The sequence below is a fragment of the Polistes dominula genome, unplaced genomic scaffold, assembly GCF_049000335.1.
Source record: "Polistes dominula isolate Pdom_NZ unplaced genomic scaffold, Pdom_raw_medaka contig_11, whole genome shotgun sequence".
NCBI lineage: Eukaryota > Metazoa > Arthropoda > Insecta > Hymenoptera > Vespidae > Polistes > Polistes dominula.
Genome location: NW_028301154.1, coordinates 3,170,098 through 3,195,325, shown reverse-complemented (window position 1 = coordinate 3,195,325; position 25,228 = coordinate 3,170,098). Strand labels below are relative to the sequence as shown.

At 29.0% G+C, this 25,228-nt stretch overlaps 1 protein-coding gene and 6 long non-coding RNA genes across 9 annotated transcripts in view; 3 read left to right on the top strand and 4 right to left on the bottom strand.

Annotated features, from left to right (window-relative positions):
- Window positions 1-25,228, bottom strand: part of Nha1 (Na[+]/H[+] hydrogen antiporter 1) — a 93,872-nt gene that overhangs the window by 32,087 nt on the left and 36,557 nt on the right. For 2 of the 3 annotated variants that reach the window (XM_089178570.1, XM_089178568.1), the window contains exon 4: window positions 6,354-6,554. The exons of the other annotated variant lie outside the window; for it this stretch is intronic. In XM_089178570.1, coding sequence (XP_089034696.1) covers window positions 6,354-6,554 — 201 coding nt within the window. The remainder of the gene's footprint in view (window positions 1-6,353; window positions 6,555-25,228) is intronic. 3 annotated transcript variants of the gene reach the window in all.
- Window positions 8,359-12,995, bottom strand: LOC149030588 (uncharacterized). Its single transcript, XR_016178617.1, has 3 exons — window positions 12,794-12,995; window positions 12,404-12,702; window positions 8,359-12,303 (listed from the first exon to the last, which is right to left on the bottom strand). It is a non-coding gene; the product is annotated as an uncharacterized LOC149030588 (long non-coding RNA).
- On the bottom strand, window positions 13,077-14,067 carry LOC149030587 (uncharacterized). The gene is made up of 3 exons (XR_016178615.1): window positions 13,642-14,067; window positions 13,319-13,545; window positions 13,077-13,224 (listed from the first exon to the last, which is right to left on the bottom strand). It is a non-coding gene; the product is annotated as an uncharacterized LOC149030587 (long non-coding RNA).
- On the bottom strand, window positions 14,145-15,029 carry LOC149030586 (uncharacterized). The gene is made up of 4 exons (XR_016178614.1): window positions 14,991-15,029; window positions 14,681-14,841; window positions 14,484-14,571; window positions 14,145-14,331 (listed from the first exon to the last, which is right to left on the bottom strand). It is a non-coding gene; the product is annotated as an uncharacterized LOC149030586 (long non-coding RNA).
- LOC149030585 (uncharacterized) lies at window positions 17,193-18,177 on the top strand. Its single transcript, XR_016178613.1, has 4 exons — window positions 17,193-17,372; window positions 17,522-17,682; window positions 17,792-17,879; window positions 18,032-18,177. It is a non-coding gene; the product is annotated as an uncharacterized LOC149030585 (long non-coding RNA).
- LOC149030584 (uncharacterized) lies at window positions 18,296-19,286 on the top strand. Its single transcript, XR_016178616.1, has 3 exons — window positions 18,296-18,721; window positions 18,818-19,044; window positions 19,139-19,286. It is a non-coding gene; the product is annotated as an uncharacterized LOC149030584 (long non-coding RNA).
- Window positions 19,368-20,877, top strand: LOC149030583 (uncharacterized). Its single transcript, XR_016178618.1, has 3 exons — window positions 19,368-19,569; window positions 19,661-19,959; window positions 20,060-20,877. It is a non-coding gene; the product is annotated as an uncharacterized LOC149030583 (long non-coding RNA).

The window sequence follows — 25,228 nt, the reverse complement described above, 5'->3', positions numbered from 1 at the left end:
CCAGATCGACATTCGTATCCTTGAAGGAACGTTTTTGATGCACTTTATACGTACTGCGTCACTATTATAACTGATGTGAGGTAAATATTAAAAAAAAAAAAAAAAAAAAAAAAGCAATTTTAATTTGCAAAAATGCATTTTTAAATGAATAACAATGTGTAATCGATTTTTATTTATCGTATTATCTCTTTTGTTTTAATTTCTATGCACTTTTTCATAGCTTTTTATTGTTAACAATAGAATGAATTACGATTTTAACTATAGTTAAAAAAAATAAATCATAGTATTGAATAAACACGGTATATACGTATAATTTGTAAACTAAACGTACTGCATATATCCTAACCATTGATATACCTAAATAAACGTATATATATATATTGTAAGTATTTATATAGATATTTTTTTTATGGCTAACCTCCAACAAGAAATACAATATCGTAAATTTGATGATGGGGAATGAGAGGGTGGGACGCAACCATAGATTAAATCGTATATTAAACCGAATAAATCGATAATGCGATTCACTTCGTAGAGCTTTACGATTTACGGTGTAGCTTATAGTATATTTAGATTTCAAGAATATAAATCCACCAATATTAACATCAATACTAACACACCATACCAACTGCTACTACAACTACTATCAACTATCTCACTAGGAATAGTACTGTCACCTTTTCCTTTCACCCTCCCACCATTTCTCGTTCGTTCATTCGTTGGTAGAAGAGTACAACCGAAGTAGATTTATTCGACGAAAGTGGATTTATCCGATTCCGTGCAAGAGATCCAGATTTGTAAGCAGCTGTGAGAGGGTGCATAGGGGAGAACAAGTCAGAGGGGTGGATGACCCTATGTATCTTCTTTGACCTACTACCCTCTTTTCGTATTCTCTCTTTCCAATTCCCTACATTTACCTATCTACACTTATACATTTATATATATATAAATATAGATGTGTGTGTGTGTGTTGTGTACACGTAAATAATAAATTTGATATAGTATCAGGACTATATACTAATAATTTATATTACTAATATTTAAATTAAATTAATATTTTATTTGTCATATAATTATTTATTTAGTTATATTATTAATATAGGTGATCAACACCTATGAAAGTACTTGATGAAAATTAATTGTCAAAGATTATTGATACATATATTTATATATATATAAATTATTTTCATTGTTTTTATATTGCATTTCTTCTCCTACACTCGAATATTGTTCCGTACATATTACAAAAAAGTTTTAATGTTAGCTGAATTTGCATAGAATTTTGTAAAATAATTGTGCAACCCTACGAAATTGACCATTTTATTTATTTTTTAGTTTATCTGGTTGGACGTTAAAGATAAAATTTTGTCTAAATTTGAATACGCGTTGTGTAGAAATACGTTGGTAGCATACTCGAAGAGAGAAGAAACGCAATTGGTTAAATATCCCTTTAACAACTCGACCTACAAGTTTCTCTCTTATATTCTCTTTTTTCTTTCTTCTTTTACTCTCTCGTTTTTACCCAAAAAAAAGCCCCGTTCAGTTCCGTTCCGTTTTCAAAATCGTCCGGTTTATACTACACCGTGTTCTCTTTTTTTTCGCTGTTTTAACCCTTAAAGTTTTTAATTCCATGCCGTACTACTTTACCTTGTCGCGTCGTCCTGACGTTTATTCAACGACCTCGAAAATTTTCCAATGTTTTTTTTTTCCTTTTTTTAATTTACCTCTTATCACCCTCTACACCATTTTCAGAATTTTCGTTATCAAATTTTTACGTAAATATCGAAAATTTATTTCACGCATTTCGTACATTAATCCTTTTCCTTTTCTTTTTCAAATTTATAAAATATAATTAACGTTATAAAATAATATGATTTCATTTAGCAGACAATTTCGAAAAGGTATTTCCATAAATATTATTCACATTATTATTATAATAATAAGAAAAATATTATATATATGTGTGTATGATTAAACGCGAAATGAGAAATGTTTTCCAAATTAAATGATTTCACTTTGTTTTATTTCTTTATTTAAAAGTTTTAATCATTAATGAAAATAAAATAAATGCTTTTTAAAATTAAATCGTATAAAATTCACCAAATAAATTAAAAGTTGCACCAAATAAAAAAAAATAAAATAAAATAAAAATTAAATGAAATAAAAATCAAACATTTACGAATGATAATTCAATAAAAAAGTTTGATAAAGAAAAAAGAAAAAACATAAATATAAAATAATAATAAAAATTCGTCTAACTAATTTTAATTACTTTTCATAATTTTCATTTTGCGAATAAACGTATGTAAAAATATTAAAAATATTAAAAATATTATCGCAAGTAACATGTTTAACGAAAGAAACAAAATAAAATAAAATAGAATAGATTATTTATCGATCGATAAATTTGAATATCGTTGAGAAACAAATAAAAAAATAAAAAGAACAAATTATCGATTTTTGTTTAAGACAATTTTTAGTAAGACGATGCCATGGAAAATTGAGGAAGCGAATTTCAATCAGTTTCTTCTACGGCAAATCGATTTCCATTTTCGCCATCGAAAACGATTTATTTCCCTTCGTCGTTACTACTACGAAAACTACTATGGAAAACTACTACTACTTCTACGAGAAAACTCACACAACTATTCGAAACTCTATAATTCGCTCGTGCTATACCCTTTCCTCTTTTATTTTCTTTATTTCTTTTATTTATTTGTTTATTTCTTTCTTTCTTCGAGCAACCGATTTCGTTTGCCGTGGTAGAACATTTTCCTACTGATCGATCGTTTTAAAACTCTACCAATATAAAGTCCTATTCTAGATAATATATTATCAAGAAAGACAATGTGCGTTTAACAAATTATTCCTTAGGAAAAGAAAAAAGAAAAAAAGATTTATACGTGAACAATTGTAAAAATGACGTTCTCCTTCTATACATTTAATAATTCTACTTATATTTTACAGGATTAATTTTCCATATATATCAAAATGAACTTGTTCTGTTTTTTTTTTATTCAAAAAATTTATACTTATTAAAGGTTGCAAACATTATTTTTAATTGAATAATTTTTATCTTTATTAAGTAAATTTTCTTCTTAAAATGACTAAGAGAGATTAAAATACGTCGACATGTTTTAATTATTTTTTATTGCAACCTTTAAACAAAGTATAATAATATAATATATCAAACAATTCTTAAAAAAAAAAAACAAACATGTGAAATAAAAACGAAGTAACAAAATCCAATTTTATGTATATATATATATATATATATATATATATATATATATATATATACAATGTCCAGATAATTTTTCTTGTATTGATCTAACCTTGTATCAAGTTACCCTCTTATTTTCCCAATATGAAAAAGGAAAACTTAGTAAACTAAAAGTAAGAAGTATAGGTATAAACCGTAGCCTCTCAATCCGTCATTAATGCACTTTATTGTATCTCAAGAGGAAAGTGCTCTGCGGCTTTTTCGGTCGATAAAGAAGAAGAAGAAGAAGAAGAACGAGAAGAAGAAAAAGTGAAGGAAAGAAGGAAAGTAGGAAAAGAAGAGATCCAAAAGGGTAGAAAGAAAGAAATAAAGAAAGAAAGAAAGAAAGAAAGAAAGAAAGAAAGAAAGAAAGAAAGAAAGAAAGAAAGGAAAAAGATCTTCTAGCTCTTACTTTTAACTCGATCGAGGACAATCGATCTTCCTAGAGGGATAATGCACGTCTCCAAACTTGTTTTTCTTTTTCTATCCCTTTTTTTTTGTTTCGTCTTCTTTACAAGAAGGGGAAGGTAAAAAAAAGGGTCGAATGAAAGAGAGAGAGAGAGAGAGAGAGAGAAAGAGAGAGAGAAAAAGAGGATAATGGAAACAACCGTTTGCTTCGACAGTTTACACGAGATCACGATACTATTTCTTTGGAAGTCTATAAACTTTTGCTAAAGATGTCTCGTAAAACGTGACCCAACGACGTGGGAAGAATTAATTTTTCTTTTCATTTTTCTTTTTTTCTCGATCGATAAACTGTATTATAAGAAGCTCAAAAGAAAATGTTGACAAGGTGGTAGATTATTTCGTTATAACGTAAAACCTGACCCTTCTATTTTATTTTTATTCTTTTTTTTTGCACCCTGTATTAAATACTCGATTAAATAAATTAAAATCGCGTTCTTCGTTATTATATATTTCATTATTTCATTTATTTATTTTTTTAGAATATATTCATACATAATTCGTGGGAAAATATTTAAAATAACTGTTGGCTTATTTTGTGGAATGGATGATGCGAACATTTAATCATTCGTAAAATAACTTGTTTAATTCGATATTATATACGTTTATATGTCGACTAACAGGTGGAATTAATTGTAGAAAAGGTATAACACTCACTAAAACTCAATGATACTTTACTCAATGATTTTATAATTGATTTGTCTTTTTAAAAGATGAGTACATGGGAAAAGATGAAAAATAACATTGATCAAGTCTAAAATAAAAGAAAAGAAAAAAAGAAAAAAAGTCAAGATAAATAATGTTTAATTATTAATAAACTCCAAAAAAATCTTAATTTTCAAATGATTCATTCAAATGCTATTACATAAATTATAATATCTCGAGTAAAAAGCTTGAAACAAGAAATGCGTATCGGTATTTTTGTTTGTTTTTATAAATAAAAGAACACTGATATAACATTAACATAAGTTAGAATAACAATAAAGAAAAAATAACTATGAACAATATTAGAAAGAAAATGATAACATTTAAGTTAAATAATTCGAATCATCCGTAATAATAAAACATATAATAACTTAGATTATTATATTCCAGTTGGCAAGTCACATTAACGATCTAATACGACCATAATCGTTGCATATGCTGCTTTCTCGTATTCGCGAGAACACAACTGTCCAAGAACGGGAAACGTCGATAAATCAGTAACGACGGGTAATCATCATACGCTTCGTCGAACGCATTTCCCACAACGATGAACAAACGACGAGGACATTAAGACCTATTATACTAGTGCGATCATGCCAAGACAAGTGACAGACGATTGCGACCATCTACGGGGGTGGAAACGTAGCTTGACCCTTTCTACCCATTCTCCTGACCTGGACCTGAACCCCTTTTCCTGACCTCACACGCTTTACCCCCTTATTCAACATCTAACTCCCACCCAACTCCCATTCACTCATCCAACAGATTGCAAATGGAATACTCTTTACGTAATACCAATCAAATTTTCGGATCGATGCGTTTGCTTATAAGTTATGTGCTAGTGCTGTGCTGGCAAACTGTAACTCCTAAAAGCTCTTCTATACAGTTACTGAGAAAGAGAGAGAGAGAGAGAGGGAGAGAGAGATTAAGTTATTTGTAACATTTCTGGGTTATGTTATTACCGAACAAAATGTTCTATGAATTATGAAGAATATAATATCAATATTATTTGTATGTATATTAATTATTTCAAATTTTTGTTTTATTATTTATTACAGTAATAGTTATGGACAATTTTGAATAATAGGATTATTAGAATTAATGAAAATCTGAACAGTAAAGTTGGAAAGTTATAATACCTAAAGTTCCTATTTACATTCCTATTAACCTAGAGAGATTATGTTATATATTTTCGTGTTTGTTGAAAATTTGTTGGTATTCTATTTTTTAAAACAAATGTTTTATGGATGATGTTGTCTGTATCAAAATGTTGTCTGCTATGTATTATGTCTAAGATATCTTTTTTTTTTTTAAAGATACATTAGTTACAGTTATGGACAATTTTAAATACTAGAATGAATAAAAACCAATAGAAAAATGATTTATAAGTTATATTTCAATGGTGTATTGGAATAACCCACGATTCCCAAAGCTACTCTCCTGTACCGAGTGTCCTGATATATTGGACTTCGTTGCAATATTTTTTGTTTTTTTTTTCAAACTTTTGTATTAACAATTTATGGTAGTATAGTGTCTATCAATGTTAGAATAATTTTTTATTTCTTTTTTATTACGAACCACTGAACTTTTTATCTCGTTCACATGTGAGATGTATAAATAAAACATTTCTATTTTATTTGAGAAATTTATCTATTTAAAAGTAATGTAAACAAAAAAGATAAAAAAAGAATCATTCATTCAGTTTTATAATACAAAAACATTATTCCAACATTATTGTTAAATTCATTTCAATTAAATCGAAAGATATTTTTTCAAGTAATTAACTTGAATACGAAAAAAGAAATACCCTAATTTGATCTCGAGCTCGTTGATTTATTTTAAATATCGCAATAAACTGAAACGTTTAAACAAATAGACAAAAAACAAAACATTTAAAGATAGAATGAAAAAAAATACTCACATCACCCTTTTCTGGAACGTATTTGGCCAAACAGCCCCAGAGTATACCAAAGCCGAGACCACCGACTATAGCGATAGGTCCTTGAAGAATTTGATACCAAAGCTTGTCATGAGAGAACATGACGCTTTTTACGATGCCATATATTGCAACAGACGCTGCATCGTCAATTCCTGCTACTGCTATAATTAGCGTTGGGATACCCTGAACAAGAAAAAAAAAGAAAAGAAAATAACAATAAAAAAAAAAGAAAAGAAAAGAAAAGAAAATAATAATAAAGAAAAGAAAAGGAAACGAAAAGAAAATAACGATAATTAAAAAAAGGGGTAAGAACATTAAAATAAAAAAGAAAAAAATATAGAAAATACCTCAACGCGTAATGTTGTTAAGCAAAATGAAACTTCTTTATTCCTTTTTTTGTTTTTATTTTTTTTTATTTTTTGTTTTGTTAAAAAGTCAATACAGGAACGAAGAACGAAGAGGGGATGATAGAATTAAATTATATTTGATTATTATTCGAAATCGATTTTCTATTTTTTTTTGTCTTTTTTATTTTTTATTTTTTCATTTCACTTTATTGAAATTTATAACACGAATTATTCCCTCTTCTTGTCAAACGTGTGTTTGAATTTGGATTGTATAGAAAAAAAAATTAAAATAAAATAAAATAAAATAAAATAAAATAAAATAAAATAAAATAAAATAAAAGATCGATAAAACGATGAAGTATACGTAGAAAAAAAAAAACACAACGTTCTAGGTGGAAAATATTTTTGGTTAAATTTTGATAGTACAGTTTTTATGGTTTTAATCCTTTAATGTTCGAATTTTTCTGACAACCTTAAAAAATGACTAGATACGGGGAATGAAGAAGTTTCATTTCGGGTTTTGAAAGGAAGTTTAATCGTGAATATATATTACCGGTAGGATAACTCGAACGATTTCGTTCGTTTAATTTATCTTTCGGGTTTTATCTTTTTAATAAATCGTTAGACAAGTTTCGAAACTTTGCCGATAGATTAAAAGATAGGGCATAAACGTTCGACTATAATTCTATGAAAACTATTTCGTTTGGTTGATATCTTCTTCTACGTGATAGTGATATAACTACTAACTCGAATATTTGAAATATTTATTTGGGACTTGTATTGATAACAATTTAATCGAAAGATGGCATCGTTTGATTTAGTAGCAGTAGCTAGTAATTTTCATTTACACAAGTTAACTTAAGGTAAAGATTCTTTTAGTGTATTTCAACTAGGTCTAGGATACGTGGTAACATTGAGTACCATTATTTTATTTTACATTAATTATTTATTATATTTAAAACTATCCTTATTATTGAATTTAATTTTTTTGTTACTAATTTAATTTAAATTTTATTAAAAAAATCTTTTTTTATTCTAACTTCTCTCAATTAATTTAAAATAAATTTAAAAAATATCCCTTTGACTGCTGAACACTCCTGGCCTATGCAGTCCGTACGGACGGCGCGCGGCGAGTACTAACGATCGCTATGGACTGAATACTTTTTCGGTAGACTGAACTCTGTTGATGAACTACTCAAAGCATAAATCGTACTTTCGTACGAGATTAAATAATTCAAGAGCGTTATTTTTTAGAATTAATTATTTATTAGTATTATTTTTTAGTATTCCTTATTATTGACGTTGAAACTTAAAATAAACTAAAATTTGTGTAACAAAATAGAAAACAATATACTGAAAAACTAAATTTAATAAATATAATATAATATATATATATATATATTATAATATAATGCATTTTTGCATTTGTTTATTGCCGTTGCTAAGGAATGCATTTATACGTATCTCACAGACGCATAATGGTATTAATTCTGTGTAGGTGCTCGAAAAATTGACAAATGCATATATGCGTCCTTAGTCCATGCCGAACACTTACAGAAAGTGCATATATGCGTCCTTAGTCCATACCGATAGCTTCCGACAGACGCATATATGCGTCTGTAGCAGTCAAAGGGATATAGAGTAAACTTCATTATAGAAGGTGATTTCATTTTTTTATCACAGGTAAGATATCTTGGTGTCTCAGAAGAATGGAAAGTCAAAAAACGAGAAGATGATCACGAAAAGTTTTGTCAGCGTGTTCGGTGTCGCTATCAAAAAGAATTCAAGATTTTCTCGATAAAATTTAAGAATAAAGAAAGGAAAACGAGAAGAAGTAAGGACACTTGAGGACTCGTTTGTAATCTCCTCTGAGCTATCGTCAAGGAACACGACGACGAATAAGATGATGATAGCTCGTCTGGGATTTCAGATTGTCGATTCCTATGAGTTCTTCCCAAAAGACGTTTCATGAATCGTGACTCACGTTTGCTCAACTTTCTCTGGTCTCTAAAACTTTTTGTACTATTTTATTGAAAACGATTCTATTATTAAAACTTTAAAAAAAAATACAATTTCACCTAATAAGTTTAAGGATAGCCATAACCTAATACAAGTTTTGTTTTAAATACTAGATTATTCAGAAATTAATTAACTTGTTTTCAATGGAAAATGAGTAGCTGAAAAGAGAGTAAAAAAGAAATTATAGATATCTGCAAAGCAAAGCAAGATGACACGTAGATTCATTATGGTCTTAGATCTGAAAAAGATAAGTTCAACCATAAAACATTTTATTAAAAAACATATATAAAATCTTGGATAAATCTCCACAAATATATGAAGTTATATCAATTATAGAATTTTAAATATAATTCTATTTCATATTTAGTGTTAATGTGTGTACCTTCAGAAATGCATTTAAACATATAATTTAAAAAGTAATCATTTAGGGCATTAAAATAGAAGAAAATCCAAAGGATTGTTGTTAAATCCAACGATGATCACCTGCAACAAGAAGAAAACTATATTAATCATACAATCAAGTGATATAAAGTAGCCTAACATATGAATCGTCCAATTCGTAGATGCACTTTTCAATTGAATTCTCTATTTATTTTTATCAAATCTCTATCTACTGTTGGAATAATTTTAAATTTAAACGCGTGTGATTTTACATTTACATAAAAAAATATATATAAAAATGAAAAAGTACAAAAATCAAGATACTAAAAAAAACCTATTAATTATTATAAAATACTTTAAAACTACTATTCTATAGAAAAGAGAAATTACAAGTTTACAATTACAAAATACGATTACAGTGGAAAATCTTAAAGAAGACAAACAAAAGAGAGATTACTTTAATAATCAAAAGACGATAATTAGATTTCAAAATGGGACAAAAAGGGAATTTAAATATTTTGACTCAAACTAACTAAACACATATGCATCTTTTTGACGATATAGACACGAATTTGGTGTCCCAAGGAGATGGAATGGTCCATCATCTCCAATTACAACTAGAAATTAATGACGAGCAAAAAAGTAAAACAATAAAATATAAAATATGACTAGAGAGTCATTCTCTAAAGGTTCGAACTTGCTGTTGAACCTTTGAAAATAACTCAATAGCCTCAGTAGTTGCCCTCTTGAGCCACAATTAAGTGGGGGCCTCTTCGGCATATAGCCTCTTCTTTCTTCATTCCATGAAAACTGCATTTGGACATTTCCTATGTGCCGGCAAGATAAGATCTTTCATACTAATTTTGCAAATAAACTCATATTTTGTTATGATTCTAATACTCAATTATTACAAAATTAATTTACATTTCACGTCCACTTTTCTAGCTCGTGGAACATCAATGAACTTAGAGTTCATTGACCATACACGAGAATATTTAATCGAATGTCCAAGCAGATAATAATTTCCCTCGATGACCTAATAACACTTCGCACTATTAACGTCGTGTAAAAAAACCGAATTGAAATAAATATTGCAATAAATTTAATGCATTTTCTTGCAATACTTTTATTTCATTAATTTGTTATATTTAATTATATCACATATTTCTAGCTGTAAGAGGAAATCGCGATAGTGCGTAGTGCTAATCCTGAAATACTAAAAACTAAGTATCAAATGCATCAAAGAATTTGCGAATTTGATTCGACTCTATCTCGTTCGAGATAAAATCGAAGTAGAAATAAATCTTTCAAATGGTTGCAAATACCTTTGAATCATGATACATAATAAAGATCACAGAATAGTCACAAAATAAATGAACAAATCAAGCATAATAGAATGAGATGATAAAATTTTGTAACAATTCTGTATAAACCAGGAGGCGGAATTTCCACTCCGGAGTGGAAGCAAGAAGTCTAATGCCTTTCCTGGATCCTACCTACTTAAAATTAAAGTTTTTACAGTCATTCAGAGAAGTATGCTACCTGCCTGCCTATTATCCATATTTTTACCCATTTTAAGAAAAACCATACATACCCACCCACTCACTCCACGGTTCTCACACATACCACCAGGGTGCAAAAGCCTAAACTAGAGAGCATGCCCCGGGGCACCTCCGACACCCTAGCTCAACCACGTTTTCTAAACTTATATGCTAATGGGTATACGTACGTTTTGCTGTAATCGACTGCCAAGGCTAATGATTATTGCATAAAAAACTAAAGCAAAAATACAAGTATACACTAGCATATATATGCATACTAGTAATATACAAGTATATCAAAGTTTTCACAAATAAATGCAGTAACTATACTATGCAAACGAGATTATCAAACAAATTAGAAATATTTAATATAAATCTAAGAATACAGAAACGCGTATTTTTTACATCACAAGTGATATGTAGAAGTAGTGCTTTTAGTATTTAATAATGTATTAAATGAATAAAAAATATCGCGAAACGATGTATAATACACACTACCTAATACGCACACACAGGTGTAAAGTACATCGTGCAATCACTAGCACAATAACAGCCGCCAATAGGGGAAAAAACTAAAACTAAACCCACGCTAACTGTTTCTCACCCATACGTGTAACACCTGGGCACACGCATAGATGAGAACGCAGAAAGTATGGGGGGAGAAACGGGAGATTAGTATATTAGAAGCTGAAAATCCTGATCTAAAAAATATGATTAACACATATATAAATATATCAAAAGATTTTAATAAAAATTCATCTAAGCGACTAAGGACTCTACAAGTCATTTGGTGAATAATGACTTCAACAAGCGAATGAAAAAAAAAGTTACCCCATATGAAACAATGATAGTTTCGAGGTAAGGATGTATTAAAAGACTCTACGGTGATGATGGATATTTTTTGCAAACCTCGGACGATTCTTTCACTAAATGGCTGTTCTAATGAAAGAACTGGGCTTTGAGCCACCATTTAATTGCCAGAATCTATCCGTTCGCGAATTTGGTTTGTCTTCTTGCTCATTTATTTAAAATATCAAAGTATTGATATATCAAAATTAATCTTGATTAGATAAACTATGTACGAAGCAATGCATGTAAGATATTTATTACATGCTTTTCTGGACGAAAACGAGTAAATTAATGCTCGATTTCATCACTACTGACCACGAACAAAACACGTAATAAAAAAGAGAGTGCATTTATTAATTGCATTATTAATTAAATGAATTTAACTGATGAGACAAGAAAACCTATCCTGAACTAATAAGAAAACATACAATACAATATACAATTTTCATGAGTAACTCCTAAAAAGGAATTACTCATGTGCTCGTCAATAATTTATTTAAATAATTACAACCAGTAACTCGTGCCGATTCGGACCTTTCATCCTCGGCATGATTGAGCACTGGAGGGACTTTAAATAAAAACTCACGGTTTAAGAAGTTCTGCGATGGCTCCAAAACACTCCTACTTCGCAGCAAGTATTGTAGTCTTACGATGGAAGTCGATACTCGATTTGCCATTGAAGAATATCCATCGAAGATCCACCAAAAATCCATCAAAGATTCATTGAAGATCCATCGAAGATCCATCGAAGAATTCATCCAACATCTTTGGAAGGAAGAGAATTCATGATTATATCTGTAAAATAAAATAGAACAAAACGATAAATTATCTGGAATATTATTCAAAATCATATAAAATAAAATCGAATAAAAGGTAAATAAAAATGAATACTTACAATGCATTTCAATGAGATGCAGCTCTATTGCACCATGGTAATGCACCTCGCGTGAATCTAACAACGCGGTATAAACGAAAATAAGAAACTATAGATGAGTTTCTTATCGCGAAACCGAAATTTCATTATACGACGAACAACACTGACTCTAATTCGCGTTTGATTTTAACTTATTACTCGCCCGATCACTGATTCTACAACTAATTCAAAGACTGCATTGCTCGCAGTCAAATGCAAGAACAAAAATTTCACTCCCAGTCACTTCACATGGGCCATTCGTGCACGATTGCAATCTGAAACTGAAATAAAAAGCAATACTATTAATATCATTACTATTACAGAAAATCATTAAAATTTTTAAGGAATTATTTAATAAAAAAATATACTCACTTTAAATTTTTATTGATGAATGCACAATGGGTCTCCTATCCTTAGGATGACGATGACAATGCACAAATAATGACTTTAAAACTGCATTACATTCAATTAATTCAATTAACACTAGATTTATGGACTGAGCAAATTTGATTCATTTCAAACTTTTTTGTTACATATATATAAAATAGAAATATTTTAAATTAATTGTAATTTAATAAAATTTAAATTTAATGAACTTTAAAGTAGAATATTTTTTAAAATTATATGGTAATTTTTAATGCTGTAATGAAATATACATAAATATTAATTCCTTTCCTCTATCCATTTTTTCATTTAAACAACGTTTGTAAATTTTTAAATAATAGTGAACAAATCTAGTGTTAAACGAATTTCTAAATGAATTTAATAAATAAAATGTGAATATATACCATTCCAACGATGATCTGAAACACAAATAAAAATAATATTATATAAATCGTTGTTATATAAAAATTTCTATAGTTATTGAGAAAATGTTTAATAGAAAAATATACTCACTTTGATGGATGTAGGATGAATGCAGGATGGGTATCCTACCCTTAGGATGACGATGAGCACAAGTTTAAACAGAATAAAAGAAACTTGCGAGTTTCTTAACCGAGCAAACGAAACTTTAACATACGACGATCAACACTGAATTTACTTGTCGACTTTTTTATATTTTATTTTAACACGATGCAACACACGAGAACCTCATTGCCTACGCGCTCGATTGCAATGATTTTCTGAAACATAACAAGAAAAAGAACAATTAATATCATTGTTGTAATAAAAATCAATTGAAATTATCATAGAAATTTTTGATAGTAAAATATACTTACTTTTAGTCTTCGTTGATGATTGCAGGATGGGTATCCTACCCTTAGGATGACGATGTATAAAATAAAATTAAATAAAAAGTCTGAAAAGAGCTGAAACATACTAAAGACTATATTACAATATTTCCTGTAAATCATTTCTGAAGGCAGGGCACACATTAAAACCCTTGAATATTTTTGATAAAATATTCAATGGTAAATAGAAAGAAATAATTTAATAATCTATGAGAGTTGACATAATTAAAAGTTAAAGTTATTAAATATTTGTGAAATTGATCAAAGTATGCAACTATTTGCTTGCAATATTACATATCAAGTATATAATGCTAGTAAAAATATTAATTAAAAATCTTTAAAGTTGTCTAAATAAAACAGTAATTGTATCAGCAAACTCAATAAAGAGTAACATAAAAAATAAACCAGATTTTATACCATTCTATGCAATGAAATACTTTTTAAACTATTAAAATCAAAAAGATAATGTTAGAAATAAAATTATTAAATAATTTAATACGATTTATTTTCGTAGATGTTGTCTCGTTGAAAGATAGAAGACGAATACGAGGTACGTTACTACATAACCTTGGTAGAGGAGATCTCGGGAGTGTCGAACGTTCGGCTATTATACCTATGTTATCGGCTGTTTACGTTTTGTTGTCGGAAATTCGACGAAGAAAATTCCTCGAGAAATTCCTGGAAATAAAAATACACATTTATAATAACTTATATGTCGAGTGTATTGTTTTCTTATTCTTTTTCTCTGTCTCTCTCACTCCTTCTCTCTCACTCTTTCTGTAGTATTTCTATATGCTTATATGCTTATATTTAACAAAAATAATGCTCACCTCGCCATATATGGAGAAGATAAAAAAAGTGGCCACAAGGTTAAAATATTAGTGAATTCGTGTTATAACTCTTCCCATGCTTAGAAAGCTAAAAAATAAAAGTAAAATATGAAAAAACTCACGTATAACATTCGTTATATATAACACCATATATATAACAGGAAGGTGTACGTTAGATAATTAATTGAAACAATTACCTGAAATTAACGGGATAACAAAATCCGCTGCAACACGTATACAGATGACAGATTAAAAAATTCGAAAGATTCGCCATATTGAAGTGCATAAAACAGGCGCATAAGACTGGCGCGAAAATACTGCATGCGCGAAAATGATGCGTAGTAGATCTTCTTTCCACCTATAATAAAGAAAAATTTCGAAAGATTAAAAATACGATATAGAAGCATAAAAATTGTCAAAATATACTCAAAAAATCAAAATCGATCCTTTTATCCTTTATATATTGTAATAGAAAGGTGTGAACCTTACAAAATATCTTTTAATTACCTGATTTTAACGAGACGATTACACTCCGATGTGTTCTCCACGAATGACGCCATGAAACTGAAGAATTCGGACGAAAGCTTGGCTGTGATTGGCTAATTCATTTTTTGAACATGAAAAGGGTCCTCACAGCTTCTTACACGGACAGAATCTGACCTTCTTTATGACCACGCTGGTCAAACTACATATGATAATTTATTTATTAAATAAATTAAAAATCATTTCTATTTTTCTAATAAATGTACACAACACTTATAAATATTCTAAAAATAATGAATTGAATAAAGACAATGTAGACATTACGAAAACTTTGTCGTTTCGCATAAAAGAATACAATCATATAGATGAGAATTGTCGATATAAAAATGTCTAATATAAAATGCAGCATATGAAAGAATAAATGGCCAAAATCTGTATCGATAAAGAATCTTTACAATTTAAATACTTTCCGATATACATAATTGTTTTAAATAAATTTACAATAACGTTTATACACGATTCATACGAAGATCATTCTACATGATTTTCTATACTATAAGATCCTACATTCTCTTTATTCTATTCATTATTTTTAGAATAATTATGAATAACGTGTACGTTTTATTTCTAATCGAAAAAAGAAACATAAATTTATAATATATCACAATTATTTTCTATTTAATGTACTTTAAATCCTATGAAATATTTAAACCAATGTATATGCCTAGAAACAATCTGAAATGTAATTAGAGAATATTAGAATGATAAAATAATTGTTAAATAATTAATATAAGTGCATATTGTTATCTAATAACTTATTACATATGATCTATGTACCTTTCTTTTCAAGATTCATCTTTTAACTGAGGCATTATCCTCTATAAATATACTTTTATTTTAATGTTGTTTAGGTTATTTTCCAACTTTGCCCATGTATGCAACGTAAATAACATTCGAAATAAACAGAATTTCAGATTATAATTCTCTTATTTTTACACTCTTTTCACTCTGCACAATAATTTACACACTTTAATTATAAACATTACAAAAATAATGAATAAAACAAAAAAGAATACATAATAAGAACATTATCTCATTGTATACGAGAAAATAATCATGTAGAAGAGAAACTTTTTCAAAGAAATTTGTAAAACAATTGACAATCTATCGCTTGCCAACAGTATAAAAGTCCCTATTATCCATATCGATAACGTAAAAACGCGCCTTTATGATGAGGATTTATTTTTATAAGGATGGCAAGCGATAGATTGTCAATTGTTTTACTAAATTCTTTGACAAAGTTTCTTTTCTACATGATTATTTTCTCGTATACAATGAGATAATGTTCTTATTATGTATTCTTTTTTGTTTTATTCATTATTTTTGTAATGTTTATAATTAAAGTGTGTAAATTATTGTGTAGAGTGAAAAGAGTGTAATAATAAGAGAATTATAATCTTAAATTCTGTTTATTTCGAATGTTATTTGCGTTGCATACATGGGCAGCATTTGGAAAATAACCTAAACAACATTAAAATAAAAGCATTTTCACAGAGGATAATGCCTCAGTTAATAGGTGAATCTTGAAGAGAAAGGTACATATACCATATGTAAGCTTTTAAATTAAAGTAGGCAATCTCATTCTTTAATTAACAATTATTTTATCATTCTAATATTCTCTAATTACATTTCAGATTGTTTCTATGCATATACATTGGTTTAAACATTTTATATGTTTTAACATACATTAAATAGAAAATAATTTTGATATGTTATAAATTTATGTTTCTTTTTTCGATTACAAATTAAATGTACACGCTATTTGTAACTATTCTAAAAATAATGAATAGAATAAAGAGAATGTAGTATCTTATAGCATAGAAAATCATGTGGAATAATCTTCGTGTGAATCGTGTATAAACGTTATTGTAAATTTATTTAAAACAAATATGTATATCTGAAAGTATTTAAATTGTAAAGATTCTTTATCGATACATATTTTGGGAATTTATTCTTTTATATGCTGCATTTCATATTAAATATTTTTCTATCGACAATTCTCTTCTATACGATTTTGTTCTTTTGTGCAAAACGACAAAGATCTCTTAATGTCGACATTGTCTTTATTCTATTCATTATTTTTAGAATATTTATAAGTGTTGTGTACATTTATTAGAAAAATAGAAATGATTTTTAATTTATTTAATAAATAAATTATCATATGTAGTTTGACCAGCGTGGTCATAAAGAAGGTCAGATTCTGTCCGTGTAAGAAGCTGTGAGGACCCTTTTCATGTTCAAAAAAATGAATTAGCCAATCACAGCCAAGCTTTCGTCCGAATTCTTCAGTTTCATGGCGTCATTCGTGGAGAACACATCGGAGTGTAATCGTCTCGTTAAAATCAGGTAATTAAAAGATATTTTGTAAGGTTCACACCTTTCTATTACAATATATAAAGGATAAAAGGATCGATTTTGATTTTTTGAGTATATTTTGACAATTTTTATGCTTCTATATCGTATTTTTAATCTTTCGAAATTTTTCTTTATTATAGGTGGAAAGAAGATCTACTACGCATCATTTTCGCGCATGCAGTATTTTCGCGCCAGTCTTATGCGCCTGTTTTATGCACTTCAATATGGCGAATCTTTCGAATTTTTTAATCTGTCATCTGTATACGTGTTGCAGCGGATTTTGTTATCCCGTTAATTTCAGGTAATTGTTTCAATTAATTATCTAACGTACACCTTCCTGTTATATATATGGTGTTATATATAACGAATGTTATACGTGAGTTTTTTCATATTTTACTTTTATTTTTTAGCTTTCTAAGCATGGGAAGAGTTATAACACGAATTCACTAATATTTTAACCTTGTGGCCACTTTTTTTATCTTCTCCATATATGGCGAGGTGAGCATTATTTTTGTTAAATATAAGCATATAAGCATATAGAAATACTACAGAAAGAGTGAGAGAGAAGGAGTGAGAGAGACAGAGAAAAAGAATAAGAAAACAATACACTCGACATATAAGTTATTATAAATGTGTATTTTTATTTCCAGGAATTTCTCGAGGAATTTTCTTCGTCGAATTTCCGACAACAAAACGTAAACAGCCGATAACATAGGTATAATAGCCGAACGTTCGACACTCCCGAGATCTCCTCTACCAAGGTTATGTAGTAACGTACCTCGTATTCGTCTTCTATCTTTCAACGAGACAACATCTACGAAAATAAATCGTATTAAATTATTTAATAATTTTATTTCTAACATTATCTTTTTGATTTTAATAGTTTAAAAAGTATTTCATTGCATAGAATGGTATAAAATCTGGTTTATTTTTTATGTTACTCTTTATTGAGTTTGCTGATACAATTACTGTTTTATTTAGACAACTTTAAAGATTTTTAATTAATATTTTTACTAGCATTATATACTTGATATGTAATATTGCAAGCAAATAGTTGCATACTTTGATCAATTTCACAAATATTTAATAACTTTAACTTTTAATTATGTCAACTCTCATAGATTATTAAATTATTTCTTTCTATTTACCATTGAATATTTTATCAAAAATATTCAAGGGTTTTAATGTGTGCCCTGCCTTCAGAAATGATTTACAGGAAATATTGTAATATAGTCTTTAGTATGTTTCAGCTCTTTTCAGACTTTTTATTTAATTTTATTTTATACATCGTCATCCTAAGGGTAGGATACCCATCCTGCAATCATCAACGAAGACTAAAAGTAAGTATATTTTACTATCAAAAATTTCTATGATAATTTCAATTGATTTTTATTACAACAATGATATTAATTGTTCTTTTTCTTGTTATGTTTCAGAAAATCATTGCAATCGAGCGCGTAGGCAATGAGGTTCTCGTGTGTTGCATCGTGTTAAAATAAAATATAAAAAAGTCGACAAGTAAATTCAGTGTTGATCGTCGTATGTTAAAGTTTCGTTTGCTCGGTTAAGAAACTCGCAAGTTTCTTTTATTCTGTTTAAACTTGTGCTCATCGTCATCCTAAGGGTAGGATACCCATCCTGCATTCATCCTACATCCATCAAAGTGAGTATATTTTTCTATTAAACATTTTCTCAATAACTATAGAAATTTTTATATAACAACGATTTATATAATATTATTTTTATTTGTGTTTCAGATCATCGTTGGAATGGTATATATTCACATTTTATTTATTAAATTCATTTAGAAATTCGTTTAACACTAGATTTGTTCACTATTATTTAAAAATTTACAAACGTTGTTTAAATGAAAAAATGGATAGAGGAAAGGAATTAATATTTATGTATATTTCATTACAGCATTAAAAATTACCATATAATTTTAAAAAATATTCTACTTTAAAGTTCATTAAATTTAAATTTTATTAAATTACAATTAATTTAAAATATTTCTATTTTATATATATGTAACAAAAAAGTTTGAAATGAATCAAATTTGCTCAGTCCATAAATCTAGTGTTAATTGAATTAATTGAATGTAATGCAGTTTTAAAGTCATTATTTGTGCATTGTCATCGTCATCCTAAGGATAGGAGACCCATTGTGCATTCATCAATAAAAATTTAAAGTGAGTATATTTTTTTATTAAATAATTCCTTAAAAATTTTAATGATTTTCTGTAATAGTAATGATATTAATAGTATTGCTTTTTATTTCAGTTTCAGATTGCAATCGTGCACGAATGGCCCATGTGAAGTGACTGGGAGTGAAATTTTTGTTCTTGCATTTGACTGCGAGCAATGCAGTCTTTGAATTAGTTGTAGAATCAGTGATCGGGCGAGTAATAAGTTAAAATCAAACGCGAATTAGAGTCAGTGTTGTTCGTCGTATAATGAAATTTCGGTTTCGCGATAAGAAACTCATCTATAGTTTCTTATTTTCGTTTATACCGCGTTGTTAGATTCACGCGAGGTGCATTACCATGGTGCAATAGAGCTGCATCTCATTGAAATGCATTGTAAGTATTCATTTTTATTTACCTTTTATTCGATTTTATTTTATATGATTTTGAATAATATTCCAGATAATTTATCGTTTTGTTCTATTTTATTTTACAGATATAATCATGAATTCTCTTCCTTCCAAAGATGTTGGATGAATTCTTCGATGGATCTTCGATGGATCTTCAATGAATCTTTGATGGATTTTTGGTGGATCTTCGATGGATATTCTTCAATGGCAAATCGAGTATCGACTTCCATCGTAAGACTACAATACTTGCTGCGAAGTAGGAGTGTTTTGGAGCCATCGCAGAACTTCTTAAACCGTGAGTTTTTATTTAAAGTCCCTCCAGTGCTCAATCATGCCGAGGATGAAAGGTCCGAATCGGCACGAGTTACTGGTTGTAATTATTTAAATAAATTATTGACGAGCACATGAGTAATTCCTTTTTAGGAGTTACTCATGAAAATTGTATATTGTATTGTATGTTTTCTTATTAGTTCAGGATAGGTTTTCTTGTCTCATCAGTTAAATTCATTTAATTAATAATGCAATTAATAAATGCACTCTCTTTTTTATTACGTGTTTTGTTCGTGGTCAGTAGTGATGAAATCGAGCATTAATTTACTCGTTTTCGTCCAGAAAAGCATGTAATAAATATCTTACATGCATTGCTTCGTACATAGTTTATCTAATCAAGATTAATTTTGATATATCAATACTTTGATATTTTAAATAAATGAGCAAGAAGACAAACCAAATTCGCGAACGGATAGATTCTGGCAATTAAATGGTGGCTCAAAGCCCAGTTCTTTCATTAGAACAGCCATTTAGTGAAAGAATCGTCCGAGGTTTGCAAAAAATATCCATCATCACCGTAGAGTCTTTTAATACATCCTTACCTCGAAACTATCATTGTTTCATATGGGGTAACTTTTTTTTCATTCGCTTGTTGAAGTCATTATTCACCAAATGACTTGTAGAGTCCTTAGTCGCTTAGATGAATTTTTATTAAAATCTTTTGATATATTTATATATGTGTTAATCATATTTTTTAGATCAGGATTTTCAGCTTCTAATATACTAATCTCCCGTTTCTCCCCCCATACTTTCTGCGTTCTCATCTATGCGTGTGCCCAGGTGTTACACGTATGGGTGAGAAACAGTTAGCGTGGGTTTAGTTTTAGTTTTTTCCCCTATTGGCGGCTGTTATTGTGCTAGTGATTGCACGATGTACTTTACACCTGTGTGTGCGTATTAGGTAGTGTGTATTATACATCGTTTCGCGATATTTTTTATTCATTTAATACATTATTAAATACTAAAAGCACTACTTCTACATATCACTTGTGATGTAAAAAATACGCGTTTCTGTATTCTTAGATTTATATTAAATATTTCTAATTTGTTTGATAATCTCGTTTGCATAGTATAGTTACTGCATTTATTTGTGAAAACTTTGATATACTTGTATATTACTAGTATGCATATATATGCTAGTGTATACTTGTATTTTTGCTTTAGTTTTTTATGCAATAATCATTAGCCTTGGCAGTCGATTACAGCAAAACGTACGTATACCCATTAGCATATAAGTTTAGAAAACGTGGTTGAGCTAGGGTGTCGGAGGTGCCCCGGGGCATGCTCTCTAGTTTAGGCTTTTGCACCCTGGTGGTATGTGTGAGAACCGTGGAGTGAGTGGGTGGGTATGTATGGTTTTTCTTAAAATGGGTAAAAATATGGATAATAGGCAGGCAGGTAGCATACTTCTCTGAATGACTGTAAAAACTTTAATTTTAAGTAGGTAGGATCCAGGAAAGGCATTAGACTTCTTGCTTCCACTCCGGAGTGGAAATTCCGCCTCCTGGTTTATACAGAATTGTTACAAAATTTTATCATCTCATTCTATTATGCTTGATTTGTTCATTTATTTTGTGACTATTCTGTGATCTTTATTATGTATCATGATTCAAAGGTATTTGCAACCATTTGAAAGATTTATTTCTACTTCGATTTTATCTCGAACGAGATAGAGTCGAATCAAATTCGCAAATTCTTTGATGCATTTGATACTTAGTTTTTAGTATTTCAGGATTAGCACTACGCACTATCGCGATTTCCTCTTACAGCTAGAAATATGTGATATAATTAAATATAACAAATTAATGAAATAAAAGTATTGCAAGAAAATGCATTAAATTTATTGCAATATTTATTTCAATTCGGTTTTTTTACACGACGTTAATAGTGCGAAGTGTTATTAGGTCATCGAGGGAAATTATTATCTGCTTGGACATTCGATTAAATATTCTCGTGTATGGTCAATGAACTCTAAGTTCATTGATGTTCCACGAGCTAGAAAAGTGGACGTGAAATGTAAATTAATTTTGTAATAATTGAGTATTAGAATCATAACAAAATATGAGTTTATTTGCAAAATTAGTATGAAAGATCTTATCTTGCCGGCACATAGGAAATGTCCAAATGCAGTTTTCATGGAATGAAGAAAGAAGAGGCTATATGCCGAAGAGGCCCCCACTTAATTGTGGCTCAAGAGGGCAACTACTGAGGCTATTGAGTTATTTTCAAAGGTTCAACAGCAAGTTCGAACCTTTAGAGAATGACTCTCTAGTCATATTTTATATTTTATTGTTTTACTTTTTTGCTCGTCATTAATTTCTAGTTGTAATTGGAGATGATGGACCATTCCATCTCCTTGGGACACCAAATTCGTGTCTATATCGTCAAAAAGATGCATATGTGTTTAGTTAGTTTGAGTCAAAATATTTAAATTCCTTTTTGTCCCATTTTGAAATCTAATTATCGTCTTTTGATTATTAAAGTAATCTCTCTTTTGTTTGTCTTCTTTAAGATTTTCCACTGTAATCGTATTTTGTAATTGTAAACTTGTAATTTCTCTTTTCTATAGAATAGTAGTTTTAAAGTATTTTATAATAATTAATAGGTTTTTTTTAGTATCTTGATTTTTGTACTTTTTCATTTTTATATATATTTTTTTATGTAAATGTAAAATCACACGCGTTTAAATTTAAAATTATTCCAACAGTAGATAGAGATTTGATAAAAATAAATAGAGAATTCAATTGAAAAGTGCATCTACGAATTGGACGATTCATATGTTAGGCTACTTTATATCACTTGATTGTATGATTAATATAGTTTTCTTCTTGTTGCAGGTGATCATCGTTGGATTTAACAACAATCCTTTGGATTTTCTTCTATTTTAATGCCCTAAATGATTACTTTTTAAATTATATGTTTAAATGCATTTCTGAAGGTACACACATTAACACTAAATATGAAATAGAATTATATTTAAAATTCTATAATTGATATAACTTCATATATTTGTGGAGATTTATCCAAGATTTTATATATGTTTTTTAATAAAATGTTTTATGGTTGAACTTATCTTTTTCAGATCTAAGACCATAATGAATCTACGTGTCATCTTGCTTTGCTTTGCAGATATCTATAATTTCTTTTTTACTCTCTTTTCAGCTACTCATTTTCCATTGGAAAAAAGGTAGTAAGGATAACTGTATTCTTTAGATATGAAGTATGGACTATAGAAAAAAATACTCATTTCCTCTTTCGCATTAAATTACAAAGATACATGTTTTTCCGAATCTTATCATTATTAAACCAACGGTACTTCTATTATAAATAACAAAACGATGTAAATCATATCACTAACGTCGTATACTTTAACTGTTAGAAATCGTCTTAGTCGTCGTAGATCTTATTCACATTATTAATGAAATTCCACGGCTGTAAAAAACGACAGGTTACACAAGGATAACAAAAAATGGTTGGATAAAAAACTTAACGGAAAAGAAAGAAAAAGAAAAAAGAGATAGAGAAAGAAATTATTCCATAGCACACATAGCATTTAAAGGACGCGTTCCGATCGCGTGCTTCGTCCGGTTCGATTAAACGCATTCCGCGAGTACTAGTCGCGTGGTTTGTGCTTTGAAAATCAATGTCCATTCGAAGCTACGAGTCATAAAGTAGACTACGACAGAGATCGTGTGCCACCGGACCTTGTATGCCATTGAAATCTTCTATCTTTTTTTATCTTTCACATTTTGCATGCAATATCTCTCTATTCCTCTCTGTCCCTCTCTCACTCACTCACTCACTCATTCGGCCCCTCTCCTTTTCCCTTTGCCCCTCTCCCTCTCTCAATCACAATCTCATTCTCATGCTCTCTCTCACACACACGTAGAGACATACACACACTTATTCATTCACTCTCCCGATCCCTTTTCTTCTCTCTCTCTTTTCCTCTTTCTCTCTTTCTGTACACTCCCCTCCCTCCAATCTCAATCTCAATCTATCTCTCTTTTTCTTTCTTTCTTTTTTTTATTTCTCTTTTTCTCTCTCGATGTTTTTTCTCTATCCTAACTGTCTGTCATTCATTTTCACCGTATCTCAATTTTCGACGAAGCTAATTTTTACCGTAAGAACGTATTAACGAGTACGGCTTAATGAGAGTAATTAAGCTCCATAATCTATCGCAGATCCCCTATCGTATTTTAAAAGATGTATTTAAAAACCGTTTGACGTTATTTTCCTTTCCCCCGATGAACATCGAGGAAAAAAATAAAAAGATTTAAAGAAAAAAGAAAAAAAATACAGAGGTAGAAAATAAAAAGATAAAACCGAATGAAATGTTAAAAAGAGAATACGCGTTTGTAGGAATTCGCGTTCGTACGTTTTTACACAAATAGGTTTTTATCATGTATACGTAAATAATACCTGCAACGTTTGTGACTATCTTTTCGAATGTAATTTTTACAGATTATTGTAGAATATTTTTGTGCGTGAAATTTCTTTTTTTTTTTTGTTCCTTTTTATTTTTATTTTCGTTTATTAATGTATCGGTAAAATAATATTAACCATATTCTTGGATTTGTACGATAAACTTTTTGTATGATACTTTTTTGTATTTATAGTAATATATATAATTAATTATTAATATAAATATTTATATAAGTAATAATAATTATTTTTTTTATCGGGATCTTGCAGAAAAGTGAAATGTAAAAGTTAGTAGAAAATTGCATTTTTTTTTTAAATGGTTTGAATAAGTTTAACCAACTTTGAATGATTATTAACCATCGATACTTAAGTCATGAATTAGGTTTATTTCAAACTAAAATGTTATATATTATGAAAACTGTCATGTATGAGTTAAGCACGGAAGTATTGTACTTGACAGCTCATCTCCAGTTTACAATGTTTTAATACTTTTTGCGTAC